This window comes from Gossypium hirsutum, chromosome D13 (genome assembly GCF_007990345.1).
Source record: "Gossypium hirsutum isolate 1008001.06 chromosome D13, Gossypium_hirsutum_v2.1, whole genome shotgun sequence".
NCBI classification, from domain to species: domain Eukaryota; kingdom Viridiplantae; phylum Streptophyta; class Magnoliopsida; order Malvales; family Malvaceae; genus Gossypium; species Gossypium hirsutum.
In genome coordinates, this window is record NC_053449.1 from 34,086,653 (window position 1) to 34,105,697 (window position 19,045).

A 19,045-nucleotide genomic window follows, 5' to 3' on the forward strand; every position below is an offset into this window, starting at 1 on the left:
TTACCAAAGTATTTTAATTCAAATGAAAAAAAAAAAAACCATATTATTTTCTCTTCATATATATATTTTAATACTTATCTTCAATGTTCCATGTCCAATACATTGAATCATGATTAAAAATCAGGAAATTATTCGAATTTTTCCATAAATTAATTTTATTCAAGTTTCAGTGTAATCCACTACATCAGAACAGGGACGCAATAATCTCCCGCATCAACTCTTCAGGTGCTGCAAAACAAACACAAATTAAAAACCATATTAACAACCTCCACAGTCCACACTAATTACATATATTTCTCCAGTATTAGGATGTACTTTTGTGGAAGAAATAACACAGATCATCACCCCAAAGTACACATAGTAACCTATGTTACTGTCGAATACAAATAAGGGTCCATTTTGTTTAATTTTCACAAGGTCTAACTAAAAAGTTTTTGCACATTTTCAAACGTGGTATGATGATATGACCCTCTAAAGACTCTCCAAATACATGGTAGGCCTTAAAAAAATTGAACATACTTGTTTAAAAAATATACCCTATCTAACTTTCACACCCAGTCTGAGCAACCCAGTTCCATATAGTTTAAGATGATTAAACAGGTAAGAGATTGAGGGGATACCTTGTTGACCAGTGAACAGATTGAACTGAGAAACAGCTTGCCTTAGGAACATTTCAACTCCACTCACAGTTATTGCCCCAGCAGCCTCCGCTTCTTTCAACAATCTTGTTTTTCTAGGTGTATAAACAGCATCAAACACCAACTCATAATCCCCCAAAGTTTCCTGGTCAACTGGAATGCGCTGATCGGTATATGGATGCATTCCGAGCGGTGTTGCATTCGCAAGGATCGCTCCTTTCTCCGGTTGGAAATTAATGACTTGTTCGAATGTTCGAGCTTCACCCAAGACAGCAGAAGCAAGAGATTTTGCTCTTTCTTTTTCCACAAGAAAAAAAGGGTTCAGATCATAATTGAAAATCATATCAGCATACAGGGAGCATTGCCTGTTTAGGAGTTGCGTATGACATACCAAAATCAATGTCGAAAATGAGTATCCGAGCTCCTCGGCTTTTAGCACCAAATGCCAATGCTCTTCCCGCACCTCCAGCACCAACTAGCACGAAGAGTTTCCCGGATATCAAAGTACCTAAAGATGATAGTTTACAAGTAAAGAAGTACCGGAATGGTCAAGTCACTAATCAACACAATAAACATCTGCAATCAATGTAAGGTACCTTTTAGAGCATCCTCGATCGAAATTATAGCAGCTTCACAATCTGTATTATAACCAATCAGCTTCCCATCACAAGGTCTCCTTATAATAGTATTAACAGCACCTATAGACTGATGATGCATGTAAAGAATACTTTGTTACATTCTCAAGCATATGAATGAAACTGTAAGTAAATGCTGCCATCTTTATATATTAATTAGGAAACAGAAACATCAAAGGATCGTGCATAAAAGAAAAGTTCTAGAATCGTTGTATACGAAACAAGTACACATGTCAATATATAGTGTTTAATATAGAAGAAAAACAAGAAACTTGTACAAATAAATGGGAAATTATAAGTTGTAATATGATTGTCAACCTCTGCAAGTGGATGAACTTCATCACAGAACTCAACTACAGCTTCCTTGTACGGAATCCCGACACTGCAATTCGTTTAAATGAGGAAAATTCGAAGTTACATTTTGGAGAATAATGGAAAATGGCTTTCAACTACATCTGTCAAGGCCAGTTCTGGTTTAGTTCAATAAACAAAATCACTGGCTAAAATGTGTTTGAATGCCTAATCTACAAAAAGATAAAAACTGATCACCTATGAGAATGAAGTTGTCGAACCAACATACCTAAAACCCGGGAAATCAGAACCAGAATAGGTGCTAAAAAACTCCTTGAGATTATCAACGAATAACGGGACATAAACCCCATTGAAGTTCTCATGTCTGAGGGTAGGATTATGCAGTATAGGGCCTTTGCTATGGCTAACAGGTTTCGAAACAAGTCCAAAAACTTTAGTTTCTGAATTCATAAGGTCATGTTTATAAGTGTGCTTAACACTGTACAAAGAAGGCATGCCAGGAATCGAGTGTCCCTCGATGGATCCATAGGCTAAGAAGCCACCAAATTTAGGGCACAATAGCTGGCTTATGAGACCCCTTTCCCCTACAGAGTATGCAATTACTGGCATCTGCAAATAAATAGAATCTAATAATGTTATATCTCAGACACAACCGATACTTCTCCGAACGTATTTGCAATAGAGTTGAAGTTTCTTACCTGGCAGTGAGAAAGCAAATGAAAAATCCTTGCTATCTCGGTAATATCCGTTACATTCACAACCACCTTGAGGATATCGGCTCCAGTAGCTCTCATGGTGGCAGCAAGATTGGCCAACTCTTCGTCTGAAGGGGTTGTACCGGTAATATGACATGAAACAATAAATTTGCTAGCACTTTGGTAGTTGATTTTCAGTTCCCTGATAAGATGAGAAGCAACCTGGACAAGAACATAATATGCATGTGATGTAAGTCTCGTTCCGAGTTTGGATAGCACAGATAGCAGCCTAAGCAATAGTAAAAGGGTACCTTGAGTTCAAAATCTATATAATCAGCTCCCAATTCTGCAGCTAAACGAAGTGCTTGTAGTCGGGAGTGCTCATCTCCTTCATACAGACCACCGTCCCATTTAGGCCTGAAACAAAGGCCTATTCTTAGAATTTATATGCACCTACTTATAGAAAATATGAGTGGAACATAAATATCTTAGCCTATTGAAAAAGACTATTCTTATACTACAACTTCAACATATATTGTAATCCCACCTCAAAAATCCTTTTTTCTGTGAGTCCCTCACATATTCAAACGTTAGTATAAAAATATAATTCTCTAAATATCTTATAAAATTAAATACTCACTCCAAATCTGACTAATAATAATTTGGTATTAGGAGTCGGATTGCATTTTGTCATCTCTACTAAAAAAATAAGCAAACCAGTCCTTGTACGTTAGATTAAATAGTAAACAGATCATTCTATCAAAAATTTCATCCATTTCTACTGTTAAAAATTGGTCCACTGGCCTTGTACATCAGCATGATGTAAACCTCGCAGGCCACGTGTTATTGCTTAGTTATTTTGTCACCATGCCAGTTTTTAGCAAGGATGAAATTTTTAATAGAAATGACCAATTTGCTCTTTGATCTAATGTACAACAATTAATTTACATATTTTTTTAGTAGAGGAATAAAATGCAATCTAACTCTTAGTAGAGAAATTTCTATGATAATTTTACCTAATAATTTACATCTTTAAAAGGAAAAATGTGTTATAACAATGGGAGTGGGCCGGGACCTAAATATCTTTTCCAGTAGTGAAGCTAAATTTTTTTTTTAACCAAAATTAAGTTATAATTTTTTGGAAGAGCTAAAATAAAAAATTATCAATGTATTAATATAAAACTTCATAAACTTTAGAAGGGTTAAAATAAAAATTTTCTATTTTAGAAGGTCAGAATTAAATTATAAATTTTTTAAGGGCCAAAATGTAAATTTTGTCATTATATTAACTTAAAATGCTATAATTTTTAAAGGGCTAAACCATAAATTTACCAACTTTGAGGGCCAAGGCCCGCCAACTATTGCCCCCGTGCCTTTGATAACTGTACTTGAAGACACTATCATCCAGAAATGAATCTATGAAATACAAATCTTGACTGGTAAAGGAAGGTCTTTTTTCATCCCACGGGTCTTCGATGTTATCCTCAAAGTATTAGAGTTGCATATTTTTATCTTACCCATATTTGAATGAATTTAGATATGATTATTGGTAGAATTTCCTAAATAAATAGAAATCCGAATAACATACTGCAATCTCAGTGTCTTTGTAAAACTTTTCAAACAAGATAAAAGCAAATTCATTAAACAAACTCAACGCCAAAAAAAGAAGGTGGTGAAATGGGTACCTGTAAAGGATGATGAGTGGCAAAGGCTTGTTATCGAGGATTGCAGGAAGGTGGTGGTGAGGGTGAAAGTTGGTGATATGATCCAACCTAATCTCGAGGAGGTGCGAACCTTCAGCTTTGGCCTGCTTCATCTCTTTTACCATTTGCTCCACCGTTTCACCCATTAATGGAGCACATATCATTGTTGGGTTTTTCAAAATCCCAGTGCTACCCATTTCTAACCAACCTCAAACTTTGGTTGAAGAGAACTTTTCCAAGAATGCTAGTTACAACGTCTTTGTATGAACCCCCCAACTTAATTTCTTCATGCCATTTTTATAGTCAAATTAGCTAAACCTATCCTGCTAAACAGGCAAAATTATTCAAATATGTCCCTTTTTTTTTAATTGGTCAAATAGGCCTTTTTTTTTTATTTGAGGGATTGGGAATGCGATAACGTGTCTCAGAACACATACATTTCATATGTCATACCGGGATAGGATCATTACCTTAGAAATTCATCCTATGGAAGTCAAGTTTTGGGGTGACAATGTTTGATATAGTCACGGGTTGAAGTCTAAGTGGAGGTCCCAATCGGCGATCATGATGCGGTCACGGGTTCGAGTATAACAGGGGGTCAGTTAACGGTCATTATGCGATCACAAGTTTAAGCTTTTTAGACACCCACAAATGATGCCTTATATATACCATACATAAGATTGTGGCCATAATCATAGAGAAAAATGAAGGGCATTCCGGTGTAATCAACATTTTTTTTATCTATTTCCACGCAAACGGTATCTTTAACTTTTCATTCTTATCCGAAGGCTGACACCGACGTGGACACAAGAGGGCTCTCAAGCGGAAAGCGGATGTTCCGTCGAAGTAGAGGTCAAACTCGGGTCGGTGTGACAACGGTTGTAGTTATTAATGGGTTGTTTAATAATGGCAACCATTATCGCCCCGAAAGGAGCATCACATTTACTCCAACGTCACAGTCACTACCCGCCTGAGAGTCCTCCTGGGTCCACGAATATCTAAAAGAGAAGATCTGAGATTCCTAGGATCAGGGCACTTTTGTCAAGGTTTGAGTGGTGGTGGACAGAAAGCACGTCCAGTTAGGCGAGCTTTCTCTCCACAACCACTTAAACTCTGACAAAAGTGCCTTGCCCCCGGGAATCCAGGTACATTTTCAAGCACATTTTGAAACACACTGAAGACTCTTTGAAGCACGCATATGCTGAAATTGATTCTGCTGAAACGCGTTTTCAAGCACAAAGGAACCTTTCATTATTATTATTCAATGAAAACGCGTCTACTGAAACACGTTTTGAAGCACGCCTTCCCTCTTTCCTCATTCTTTTTTGCTATTAAACTACCGAAGTATTCAATACTTAGACACGCAACAAATTCGTTCTTTTTTGAAGAGTTTCACTACAAGTATCATCTGTATTTCTTTGGATAACCATTTGAATATTTTTTGTTCTAAATATCTAATTCGTTTTAAATTGAAATGAGTCGGTGAGTGAAATCTGTAATTTATTACGACAATCAAATTTGCAATACAAACGTCAGGGTTGTATTTGCATGAGCCTAATCTGTGTAATTGGCTTTCAACCGTATCATTCAATTGCATTAGCGACAGACTGTAATCAAAAGAAAAGCTGGGGGTTCAAGCCGAGGAAGAATTTCGAGCTTGCAATGTAAATATCTGGCATTGATGGACCCCTTTAAGTATGAGTTGTTTGATGTGAAAGATGAGCTCAAGCTAGAGGCGATCATATCATCGCACTTTAAGTATGAGCTATTCGAGTTGACCCCAAATATGAACTTGCGTCGCATCCCAAAAAGTCATCTGAATTCTACTTAGATACGCACCAATATGGATGTTCGGGAGTGGCACAAGCAACAAAGGTTATGCAACTACTGTAGAAACCCAGGGCATTTGAAGGCAACATGTTCCGTATTGAGGGATGCATTAAGGTCTCCATGTTGCTAACATATTTTTTTGTACAGAAATTGATTATAGTGCTTCTTTTTTTTGTACAAAATTTGTTCATTCTTTTCATTTTTGTATTTCGTTTGTATTTTCCACCATCTACTGACATTCATATAGTGGAAAAATTGTCACTTTAAGCCCTACTTCAAGTACCAATTAAAATTTCTCTAGCAATTGAAATTACCATTTTTACTATTTAGTCTTTATACCTTAATTAACTACTAATTCGATAAAATTACCTATCCAAAGTTCAATTTGTCTACTATATAACTCCGTAAATATAGAATAAAAATATTTATGGCTCTAGTTTACGAAAACGAGGTCTTGAAATAACGTTTTTCGACACCACTGACTTTCGGGCCGTTACATACTTCATATCAAATATTATATATAGAAAATTTCGTACAATTTACATTAGAATTTAACAAAGATAATTATGAGTTACAATAGAAATAAAAAAAACTGATCATTTTTTTATAAATATCATTATATTTACATCATAAAAAGTAAATGAAAAATATATCATCGATGTCATTGGTTCGAATGTGTGCCACAAAGTGGTGGTTAACAGTTACGGGTAAGATTTCTACGTACAATTTAGGGTGTCGACTCTTCCTCTTGGTTGTGATCATCACCCTCATCTTCTTCGTCTTCACCTCGATCCTCGTACTCATCTTCATCTCAACCCTCGCATTCATCTTTATCTCGACCTTCGTCGTCATCTTTGTCTCCATCTCCTTCTTCCGTGGTTGAGTGTGGTGTCATCCTAGTCTCCCACCTTGTGTCCTTCATTCTATGAGAAGGTGGTCGCAACAATGAGCAACCTTGATAAGACAACGACGCGGTGGGTGTTTGTGACAGCACCGACGAATAACTGTACGATGTCGCAAAAACCCGGATACATCGGCATTGATATGGGCATTAATATTGGCATTGATGATGACATTGGTGTCGGTACAGGTGTCAGCATTTGTGTCGGCACCAGGGCATACTATGCAGGGGATGGAGGTGCCACAAAATACATACCTAAAGCAGGTATAGATGCAAGATGTTGCGGTGGTGTATAATATGGTGCTTGTGAAAAAAACATGGGGTTAATGAAAGGAACAATAATATATTGAGGGAATTGATTGGGGTGTAATGTAGACATCGGTGGCCTTTGTTGGGTTCAAGCCAATGACGAACCCGTTACGACACTTGTTCTGGACCTACGATGTTAAGGTAGTTGTCGTGGCCTCTTCAGACAAATTTGCCTACTCATTGCCTCCACCGACAGTAGATATGGCTTGTCGGTGACCCTAAACCAAAGGCATGCACTCCACGTGTCTGATGTGAAAAATGGTTGATAAATGGTAAGAAATTCATCCTACGATCCCAAATGTCAATATAATCTTTGAGGAAATCTTTCCAATTTTTGTCAATTTTCCCTCTCAAATCAAGCTTGTACAGTGCTTCGATGTCTTGCGGTGACGATAGAATTTTTCGCGTCTACCCAAACTGTCGCATCACTCGATCTGATTCGTGCATCTCCACCGTCGCGTAAACTATCGATGGCGCATTTGCGTCCCACATGCTCCGAATGACCAAAAATTCGGGCGAGACGCATTCTATGATATTCATATCGATGTATGACATTCATTCAAACTGTAGTGCACAATTATAAATTTTGTTATCTACAAAATTTTAAATTCTAAATCTTTGCATAATTATTACAGGTTTGAAAAAGTCAATAATTAACCTCGACTTCTGAGCGTTGATCTAATAGCAGCCGAATATCTTTGAGCTGTTCTGGCAGTCTCACATAACTCAGCCCATAGTTCCACCTACTCAAACAATATGTTAATTTAAACATATAATAAATAAAAAAATTACTATGACAACTATATATTATTAGCAAATAAATTTTACCTTGTCACCTATGGGATGTATAAGGGATGTTTACTTGGGGAAATAAAAATGGTAGCTGCCACCAAGCCCATAACAGCACAGGAGAAGGCAACCACCGATTCACATTTTATTTGGTTCTATCGTCTGACACAACTCCCTATACAACATGGACAACATGGATGATCCCCAACTTAGTTGTTCGTATTCTTTGAAGTTGACAAGGTGTAGTAGCCACCTTATATGTACCAAATTTTGAGATTTATTGGGCATTAGAATGCCCCTGATTAACCTTAAGATGAATGCTCAGGCGAATTGTTCTTTGACGACGTCAGTCGCATCCGGAGGAAGGTCTTTGAAATTATCTTCCAACCATTTCATATTTATCTGGCCACCTTGAAACTTCCTTAGCACCTTCCCCAAAAATGCCTCGCAAAGGTCCTCTTTACTAGGAACGACCACTGACCCTGTAACGACTGGTCCATCCACTAGTAAACCGAGTTGCAAAGCTACGTCCTCAAGTGTGATTGTACACTCACTGCATAGAAGATGGAATGTGTGTGTCTCGGGTCTCCATCTTTCCACCAACACGCTAATAAGTGTAAGGACCAATTTGCAGCCCCCGAGCATAACGCATGTAAGAATCCCACATCTTGCAAATAACCATGAATTTCAATGTTTGAGCTCTTTAACAAATTGTATATGAACCCCCTAAAACACGATCATCCACCTATTTACATCAACAAACCCTTTTTCACCTATAAGGACACACAATCTTGCTACTCTACTTCTCTCTTCTCTTTCCAGTTCCTATTTCTCATTCCTTCCAAACATTCAACTTACCTACCACCCATCACAATTACCAAATGGCTTTTCACTCCTCTAGAGTGAATCGACCTATTTTCTCTACCGCCTTGTCATTTCTTCCACGTCGATTCTTCGTATCAATAAATCTATAAAATGAAAAATCCCAAGAACCCTTCATAAATTCAAATTTGATCTTTTGGTTTAATTCATTATTTAACCTTGAATTATACTTTTTTTCACTTTGGTATTTGAACTATCCCAAAAAAATTATATGCTTTAGTCTAAAAAGTTAATGGTGTAAAAAAAATAAATAACACATTCAACCAATGAGAAGTGTTCAGCTTTTTATCATCCTGGTGTTGAACTATTTTTCTGTAGGACTTCTCCTACAGTATCATCACCGCAGTAGAGTTTAACCGCCAAGTTCGAGATGAATTGGTATTGTTCTTTTATGCCTAGGACACCAAAATATCGAAACATGAGCGAAGAAAGGCATGCAAGAAAAGGAAGAACGTATTGGCTAAAATATATAATTTTTTGACCATTTTTTTAGTTTCCTAGAAGTTTGACTAAATTTATTCTTCTTCTTCTTTTGTATATTTTAATGTATTTAGAATTGTTACATATATTTTAGAAATTTTATAACTTATAAATGTTTTTTTATATATTTTTTCTCTCAACTCTTAAATAGAAGGATAAAGTGTTTTAGTGCATGAGCTCAAACTCACATCCTCTTGCAAAAGTAATAATGCCAATGCCAATTGAGCTAAGACTCAATTAACAATAATTTTTATACTTTTTTATGTATCTTTTAAATTTTTTGTTTATTGTTTTTCTTTTTTTTCAATTATTTATATTTTATGTAATTTATATATATTATAAAAAATTCAAGAATTTAATTTTTATTTTTATATATTTTTTAAATTTTTATATATTAAAATTTAAAATTTTTAAGATAATGCTCAAATGGCATGTGTAAACGAAAACCACATAACTTATTTTCATTGGGTGGATGTGTATTGTTAATAGTTTGAACTAAAACTTAAAAGAAAGGGATAGTTCAAATAACAAAGCGTGAATTAAAGCTTTGAATTATATGTTGAATTAATTTTACTCGCATAGCAAAATTGGAATTTCTTATAGGTAATATTAAAGTAACAAAAAAAATAGTAGATGATAAAAATTATAGATGAGGTTTGGTAGGATGCTTCACCCGAGTTGCAAACATTTATTGTGTTCTTCATCCAGGTTGCAAACAATTGTTACATTGATTGGCGTGTTATTAAATAACACACCAATTAAAAATCCATTAATATAACTATTAATTCTATTTATACATATGAAACCCACCGATTTAAAATATAAATGTTTATTTAAAAGTAATACGATATAAACAATAAATTAATTATATGTAAATAATAAATTGTGTATATTAAAACAAAAACGTATAAAATATATTAAAATGAAATTTTGATTGAGTCGTAAATTTAAGGTTTTTGTAATCTAATTGGTGTGCGTTTAAATCTTATTATATGCATTTTGGTTTTTGGTAAAATGAAAAGACTAAAATGCCCTCAAATAATTTATCTTTTTTAATTACGAAAGGGCATTTTCATAATTTTTTGACCAAGTTGGTGACACAGTTGAAGGTGACACCAACTCCATCAGAGGCTTAATAAATAGTATAGATTAATATACTTTAAAAAAATACACGATCAAGTAGATATTAATATATTTCAATCGATCTTACTTAAATGGAACGGTAGTTAAAGTTTTTGTCAGACACGCATTTGGCACAAGTTTGAAATGTGTTACCTCCATCCACTACCTCTAATACTGTATAAAAAATAAATTTCAATCGAGGATGGGTAAATTCATTTGACTCCAAGTTTGGAACATTAGTCAACTTGCGATGCATTTTTTTATGGAATCTAGACATTTTTTGGTTGAACTGTCTTTTTATAGATAAAAAAATTGTCTCTTAGTTTCGTAATGCACTTTGAAATGCGTTAATTTGTATTTCAGATCTCAAGTTGGTAGTTTTAGTGTAGACTTGCAAGCAAAATTTTCTATACAAGTTAATATGAGTTTTTTTTTTTAGTTGAAGGTAAAGGCGGGGGCAAGCAAGAGCCCTACCCCGAAAATGGAAAATTATGCATATAGTGTAAGCCCTAAAATCTTAAGTTTTTGAATTGTTGGATTTTTTAAGTAATTTGTTTTAATTTAGTGGTTAAGTGTTGTGAGTTGTGTGTTGGAGGTTTTGGGTTCAAACTCTTCCCTTGGAATTTTGTTAATTTTGACTCAATCCCTACCTTTGGTCATCTGGCTTAAATTTTATTTTCGCTTAAATTTTCTCCCACCTATTTCACATTTCCCTACTTCTCCCACACTCTCTCTTTCTTGTTTTTTCACGTTAGTTCCAGTAAAAGTTCTAAAACTTTTTCTTTTCTTCTTCTTTTTCCTTTTCTCAATCTCCTTTTCGTTCTAGATCGTTATTAATTATGCCATTCAAAATTCGGTGGTGGATGTTGTGATTATGTTGTTTACATCTCTGTTCTTGCGTAAGTATTGTATAATCTTGTACGCTTTTAGGGATTTTTGTTATCTTTTGTTAATTGGATATTTTTGTGGAGTTGTGTTTCGTATGTATAATTGTGTAGGTTTTCTAGGTAGAGATCGCGAGATGATTAATCCTCCGGCGAATTAAGGCTTGTGAGGGTGTTGTTTTAGTTCATGGGTAAGTGTTTTAATGCCAATTTAGGGGTGTTGTGGTTGTTTGGATTGATCGTATTTAATTTGATTGGTATTTTAGGAAAATCGATGAACATATTCTTTTAATCGATTCTTTTTCGTTGGCTAATTTGTTAGGTGAATGATGTTTTTAAGTACCAAAATTTGCATTGTTGCTTTCACATCAGAAAATACCTAGGTGTGTAATGAAAAACCCGAAAAATAACAAATGGCACGAAGCTGAAAAGTGGACTGTCGATGCCACACGATCTGGGTCAATTGGGCCATGAGGGACCCTAGGGCCGTATTTGATGTGCGAATCGAAATTAGCCTTTCCATAGAGCCCGTATGGTATAAATAACACTATAAATCATGATATTTGATGCTCTATTTCTGTTAAATGTGACTTATGAACACATGATATGTATGTTATGTAATACCATGATGTGTTTTATTCCAATGTGATCTAAAATCTTATAAGTATAGCATGTATATCATACACACATTCGATATTTGTTTAGTTTTGCATGTGTATCGGGGTGGGATTATGCTTATGGAGGAAGTGTTGGTAGTATGATAATATGTCTTATCTGGTGGTTGACGCCACATGTTTGTTTTGGTGGTTTTTCCACACTTATCTAATTCTGGCAGCTAAACTGTAATTTTCTGAAAAGTGGCATACGCTCACTTAGTAGAATGTGGCATTTTGAATTGTTGGCATTTTAAATACAAGTGATCCAATAGGTTCATAGGGATAATATATCCTTCTTTTCTTCCTATGTATTTTTATTTTCTTAACTCTTTTTATTTTAGATACTAGATTTGATCATTAAAAACATAGTCTTAAGAGTGGGAAGTAGTAGATAAGGTTTTTATAAAAAGAAAAGAAATAACTAAAATGTTAGTGGGCAAATCATTAACAAATAATGAGTTCAATGGTAAAGTATATTGCATTCTTAAGAAAGAATGTCAATTTGGAGTTGGTCGTTTTGTCTATTTATTTTTTATTGAGTATCAAATTTAAATTCAATTTAAATAAAAAAAATAGTAATTTAATTTTCTTAGTTTCAAAAAATGTGTTTTATTAAGAGTAAAAGGATTAACCTTTTGCTCAAAATTTTGGTTTTCGAACTCCCGTAAATAAGTTAAGATTTTGATGTTTTTGTAATTTAAAATTATGTTTTTAGATCTTAAGATATTATTATAGGATATTATCTTTTAGGAATATCTAAATATTTTGTATATTATTATATATCTTTTAGGTATATATTAGGAATATATTATATATCTTTCCTATTCCTACATGACTACTACTGTAGTCATGTATAAATATTATGTATACACTTGAGGTCTACCAATAAAATTGAAAGGGATTACTCCATTCTTTTCATGGTATCTAAGTTTGGTATTTAACACACACAAAAAATTCATCGTTCTCAATGGCTGGCTGTGATTCTACTTCTAAACCATCACCACCTAAAATTGAATGTTGAAACTATCACCACCGTTCTTAATGGCTGGTGGCGATTCTACTTCTAAACCATCACCACCTAAAATTGAATGTTGAAACTATCACCATCGTTCTTAATGGCTGGTAGTGATTCTACTTCTCCACCACCTAAAATTAAACTTAACTCTCCGTTTTTTCTTGAGTCCTCTCGATCGACCCATGATTTTATTACTCCTATTCAATTAAAGCTCGACAATTTTGATGATTGGGCTTGTGCTATTTGCTTCGCTCGATCTTCTCGACGCAAATTTGGATTTCTTGATGGTACCAAGGATGATTGGGTTACCATTCATTGTATGATTGTGTCTTGGATTCTCAATACTATTGAACCAAAGAATCCTATATTTGACGAGTGAACTAAACATATTGAAGTGGATTGTCACTTTGTTAGGGATGCAATCTAGGATGCGTTGATTGCACCTTCTTATGTTCCAATCTCTATTCAGTTGGCTGACATTTTTACAAAGGCGCTTGGTAAACCGCAATTTGAATACCTTCTCTGTCACATCCCAAAAACTGGGTTAGTAGAAATTGGGTTAGTAAACTGAGAGCGTGGTCTCGCCCTATTTGTAGTTAAATATTGGGAAATTGTGAAAAATGAAGTGATCTGGTTCAGTGGTTAAGTGTTGTATTTGTGTGTGTGAGGTTCTGGGTTCAAATTTTTTCCTTTAAATTTTTGGTATTTTTGTCCCAACCTCTATCTTTGAACTTCTGGCTTAAATATTATTTTCGTTCAACTGATGATAGAATGAGCCTACTAGTTTGGTGGTAAAGCTTCAGCTTACTTAGGGGTCCAGCATTAGATTCCTCATGCGTGCAAAATGAAAATATTTTTGCAATTTCCTGTCCGTGCCATTCGTGTGGTAGAAGTGGGGTTGAGTTTGAACTCTAAAATCTGATAGGTGGTTAGTAGTGGGATTTTGTGGGATTTTATTTTTGAATTATCCCCAAATTTTCCCAAAAGTTTTGCCATCACTCTCTCCCCTTCTTTCCCACATTTTTGTCTCCCATCTTTGTTGTGGAATTATTTTTGTTGTTCTACCATTTTTTATATGCCTTTTCTCTCTTCTTGCATTTTCTTTCTTTTCTCAATTTTTATTATAATAAATTCTTTCATACTATTCCTTTCGTCGTATAGCCGTGCGTGGTAAGAGGAATTGTGGTTGTTAATTGTGTTTCATTTCCATAACCTCTGTGTATTCGTTCACTTTTTTAAAATGTGAGTATTCGATTTGATTTAGAATGAGGTAGTTAATCAGTTTGTTATACGATCTGTTTAGGTGATAATCGTGAAGCATCCAACACTTTATGGGTGAGCATAGTGCCATAGAAATTGGTTTCTTGTTAGGTAAGGGCCGAGTACCTTAGTTTTGGTGGATGCATTTTTTATTCAGGTTGTTGCTTTGTTGTTAATTAATTTGTTTTGGATGATGTTTTAAGGTGCTAGAATTGCGATTGTTGAATTGGCATTGAAAAACGACCAAGTGTGTAATGGAAAACTCGAAAAACAGTGAACAGCGTGTTGCCGAAAAGTTCACTGTCGAAGTCACATGACCGTGCGCCAGACCTTATGGGTCACACGGGCTGAGTTATTTGGGTCGTGTGGGTCACACAGGCTGGTTCAATTAGGCCGTGTGGCCCTCACGCCATTTTTTGTAAAATTTAGTTAATGCCATATTTGAAGTGCAATTCGAGATAGTCACCTCGTAGGTTCTGTAATGCGATATGTATGTGATACAAGTATGAAAATTGATAATATGCTACTGTTTATACAATCTCTGAAAGCATGCTTTTATGTTCTGAGTAGCTAAGTATATATGAGTACTGATAAGGTATGTTTTTTTTCAATTCTCATTGCGTGTGACTTTGTGGTTTTTCTAATTTAAGTGATCTGTAAATACCGAAATCTGATATATCTGTTTTACAAAGCATGAAATCGCATGCTTACTAGTTTCAATTAAAAAAATGCATGTTCAGCATGCTTACTACTCTAATTTTGTGTTTGCATGCCATGTCACAGTGCATGGGGTAAGGATAATATGGAAAGGAGGAAGTTTGGGCAGTTTAATGATCTGTATCATCTGGTGGTTTAACCATATATCTGTTTTGATAGCTTGACTGCAATTATAGTGGCTTGACTACATATATCTGATCTAGTAGTTTAACTACAATTTGATAAGCCATCGTTGTCGTCCACCCTGGGATGGCTGGTCATCGTTGTCGGGCAACCTAGGATGACTTAATTAGTAACGACAGACGAGTTTTGGGGAGCTCTAATTTGGTGTGTAGCGGAATAGGTTAAGAAAACGCATTGACGTAACCATGCATACGCAATTTTGCCATGTGAGTCTGATAAAACTCTCAACGATACTTTGATCTGTTTATTGTGCTATTTGTGTTATCTGTTTGAGTTTAGTTATACACTGAGCTTTATAGCTTACCATTTCATTTCCCCTTTTCAAGTAATCAGCAAGTTTAGAACCGAACGACGTGCAAGAACTCGGATTGATTCTCAGTTAATTAAATGTGGTGGTTTACATTATTAACTTTTCTGGACTTTTAAATTGTAAATATGTTTTTGGTTTTTGTTTTGTTCGTCGTTTTTTAGTATTCTTAATGTAAAATTGCAAAATCATTGAAATTCAGTTTTCAACTAGAACTCTAAATATTTTTCGCTGCGAAACTAAGAAAGTGATTTAAGTGATTTTACTATAAAACAAGAGTTCTCGAGTATGAGATTTTCTAAGAATGCACAAAAGGTTTAGCTAAAAATTATTATTATTTCTGACCATTCATTTTTTTGAATCTTCATTTTCCAAAATAAGATGTGCTACAGGAACAAAGGGTTAAAGTTCTAAATTTACCAATGTCACCTTAACATTCGGGTCATAAGTTCTAGGCCGGGTGTAGGGTGTTACATTCTTAGCAAGTTGGGCATTTATGATCTACATGCTTCAACTTGAGGAGGGTGTTAGGATATTATTATGGGATATTAACATTTAGGAACATCTAAATATATTGTATATTATTTTATATATTTTAGGCATATATTTAGGAATATTATATATATATATATATTTCCTATTCCTACGTGATTACTGTTGTATAAATACTATGTATACTCTTGAGGCCTATCAATAAGATTGAAAGAGATTACTTTATTATTGTCAAAATTACTGTTTTTTATTAGACTTAAGGGTGTAAAAAGCCCTCAAACTTTTTTAAGAAAAACAATTAAGCCCCTCCCTTTTTTTTTGTACTCAATTTTACACTTGAACTTTCAAAATGCATCAAAAAGGCCCTCAAATTTCTTCAAAAAAAGCAATTAAGCCCTTGCTTTTTTTTTCACTCAATTGGGTATTTAAACTTTCAAAATGCATCAAAAAGACCCTCAAAATTTTTGAAAAAACAATTAAGCCATGCTCTTATTAAAAATTAGAAAAAAAATTATAAAAAAGAATAAATTTTAGAAAATTATTAAATTTATTTAAAATTAGGATTTTTATAAAAATTGTAAAAAATAAAAAATTGTAAACTTTTATAAAAATCATAAAAAAAAATTAACGACCCCTAGTTTTTTCAATTAAAGCCATCACGTGTCGCAACACAACGTGACATGTGGGGAAAAATAATAAAAAAATAAAAAGCAATAAAAGTTATAGAAAAATTATAAAATGCTTCTTTTGACATGATAATTTTTATAAAAAAATTTTACGAAAGTTATATTTCTTTACATTTTGTATAATTTTCTTACGACTTTATAAAATTTTATATTTTATATTTTTTTACGATTTTTATAAAATTTTACAATTTTTTATATATTTTTTATAATTTTTAATATTTTAATATTTTATAATTTTTTTCTAATTTTTAATAAAAGAAGGGGCTTAATTGTTTTTTTTTAAAGGTTGAGGGTCTTTTTGATGCATTTTGAAAGTTCAAGTACTCAATTGAGTGAAAAAAAATAAGGGCTTAATTGCTTTTTTTGAAAAGGTTTGAGGGCTTTTTTGATGCATTTTAAAAGTTCAAGTACCAAAATGAGTGAAAAAAAAAGACTTAATTTATTTTATTTTTTAAAATTTGAAGACTTTTTGTACCATTAAGCCTTTTTATTATTTTTTGCATACATATTTTTTATATTTTAATTCAACTTGTGTTTGGTAGTTGTATTAAATATTAAATATTTATTTATTACTACATCTTTTAAAAGTATTCTTCTTTAACCAAATTTAGAGATAGTGACATCTCTTTATAGGTTTTAGTTTTATATTTGATTTTTGCTTTGGTTGGTGGGAAATATATGGTAGGTAACCTTTTTAAAATATTGAAAAATTTATCCTACTTTTAAGTTTAAACAAACTTTTGTCATCCTTTCAAATATTAAAAGTTCAATAGAATTAATAAATAAATTTGAAGAAAATTTTTACATTATCTCAAAGTTGGTAAAAAAAAATCAAAACCTAATTTTGCTTAAATAAATAAATAATTTCTAAAGAATAAATAAAAAAAATATTTGGTCACCAACTTGTATTTCTTATAAGCTTTTTCTAAAAAATATATTTTCTTTCTATCTAAACAAATTCAACCTCATCTTTTAATTTTTGTAACATACATTATACCCTGCATTTTAATGTATTAAGAATTCAACTTTTATTTGAATTGTTTTGTACATTATTTAATTATTATTTTATTATACTTTAAAAATAAATGACATCAACCCAGTCTCGTCCACTGATAATGCATAGGATAATAATCCATAAAATAGATGCATAACAAATACCGAAAACATAAAATTTTAATAAGTTAAGAAATATTAATTTATGAATAAATGATTTTTTGGGTAAACTACATCAAGATCATCCAATTATTAGTAAATTTTTATTTTGGTCACCGAACTGTGAAATTTTATAAAATTATTACTAACATAATTGATTTATGATGTTTTGGTCACTCATTTGTTAATTGACGTTAATCTTTTAACGAAATTATGACATTACATGTTAACTCAATATTATATAGAGTTAATACCTAATTTGGCTCCTAAACTCTAATTAAAATATTATTTTGATATTTTTAAAATTCTTTTAGCAATAATTCTCAAAAGGAAATTAAAAAAATTATGAAAATCCATAATTTATTTTTTTTAAAACTATAATAATGCAAAAAAGTTAAAAATTCATAAAATTATTTTAAAAAACCAATAAAAACGTAGTAATATTTCGATACATATGAATTTTTATTTTAAGCATATTAATATTATTTTGACATGTTATCAGTGTTTTACAACATAAAAGAAGTGACACGTAAGATATGTGCTGTCTAAATACAAAATTACTGCAAATACGTATATACTATATACTTAATAATTTTAAATAAATACATTTTCCCATGGTTCATATTTGTGATTCTTGACCATACCTCCTAACAATGTTATCTTTAAAATTCAAACTCATTCGTCCCTTAAGTATAATGTGCCTTGCCACTGCACATAATGCTTTTTGATAAATATAATTTCATTATATGAATATAAGATGATAAAATTTATTTGCCTTTAAATTTGTCAAAGGTCTCTACACTCGTTTGAAATTTAAAATTTAACCATTATATTTTAATGTTGAGACATTGAATCATTGTATTTTATATTTAAAAATTTTGATTCCTCCATCTAATGGTGTCAAAAGTAAAATAATTTTTTTAGCCTTCAACATTTACAATTTTTTATCAATTTGATCCTTATCATTTAAAAGTATATAATTTTTTTAAAAAATTATTATTTTCATATTTTAACTAAAAACATAAAAATAAAAAATATATAATTTTTTAAAAAATAAAAATTATGAAATTTTTTTAAAAAATTTTAAAAAATAAAATTTATTTTAGAAATAAGCTTATTAGTAAAAAAAAAGCCCAAAGTGAAAAAACAAACAAAAAATCAATTAAGTCTTCAACAAAATTTAGCATCCAATTAAGCCCATAAAGGATGAAAAATTAATCAATCAAACCCCTCTGTTAGCATTGACCAAGTTTGACCGTTAAGTTTTACTGACGTGGCTAACAACAGATGTCAACAAATACTTTTAAAAATTAAAATAATCTTAATTTTTTTAAAAATAAATATTTAAAAAATCACATCTAGGATAAACCGTTTATTCAGGTTTAAATTTATTTGTG

The 19,045-nt window shown here is 32.5% G+C and overlaps 1 protein-coding gene across 1 annotated transcript; it reads right to left on the reverse strand.

The window, feature by feature from the left end:
- Positions 1 to 31: 31 nt before the first annotated feature.
- Positions 32 to 4,266, reverse strand: LOC107895018 (bifunctional 3-dehydroquinate dehydratase/shikimate dehydrogenase, chloroplastic). The gene is made up of 9 exons (XM_016820203.2): positions 3,966 to 4,266; positions 2,592 to 2,697; positions 2,284 to 2,502; positions 1,854 to 2,194; positions 1,592 to 1,655; positions 1,235 to 1,343; positions 1,030 to 1,146; positions 621 to 935; positions 32 to 228 (listed from the first exon to the last, which is right to left on the reverse strand). Exons 1-9 carry the CDS (start codon positions 4,178 to 4,180, stop codon positions 185 to 187), a joined length of 1,530 nt encoding a protein of 509 aa, XP_016675692.2. The 5' UTR covers positions 4,181 to 4,266; the 3' UTR covers positions 32 to 184.
- Between the last annotated feature and the right edge of the window lie 14,779 nt (positions 4,267 to 19,045).

Coding starts and splice junctions, on each gene's coding strand:
- LOC107895018 (XM_016820203.2), bottom strand. CDS start 4,180: ATGGGTAGCACTGGGATTTTGAAAAACCCAACAATGATATGTGCTCCA. Junction 1,147..1,234: donor GATCGAGGATGCTCTAAAAG/GTACCTTACATT, acceptor TATCATCTTTAG/GTACTTTGATATCCGGGAAA. Junction 936..1,029: donor CATTTTCGACATTGATTTTG/GTATGTCATACG, acceptor TTGTGGAAAAAG/AAAGAGCAAAATCTCTTGCT.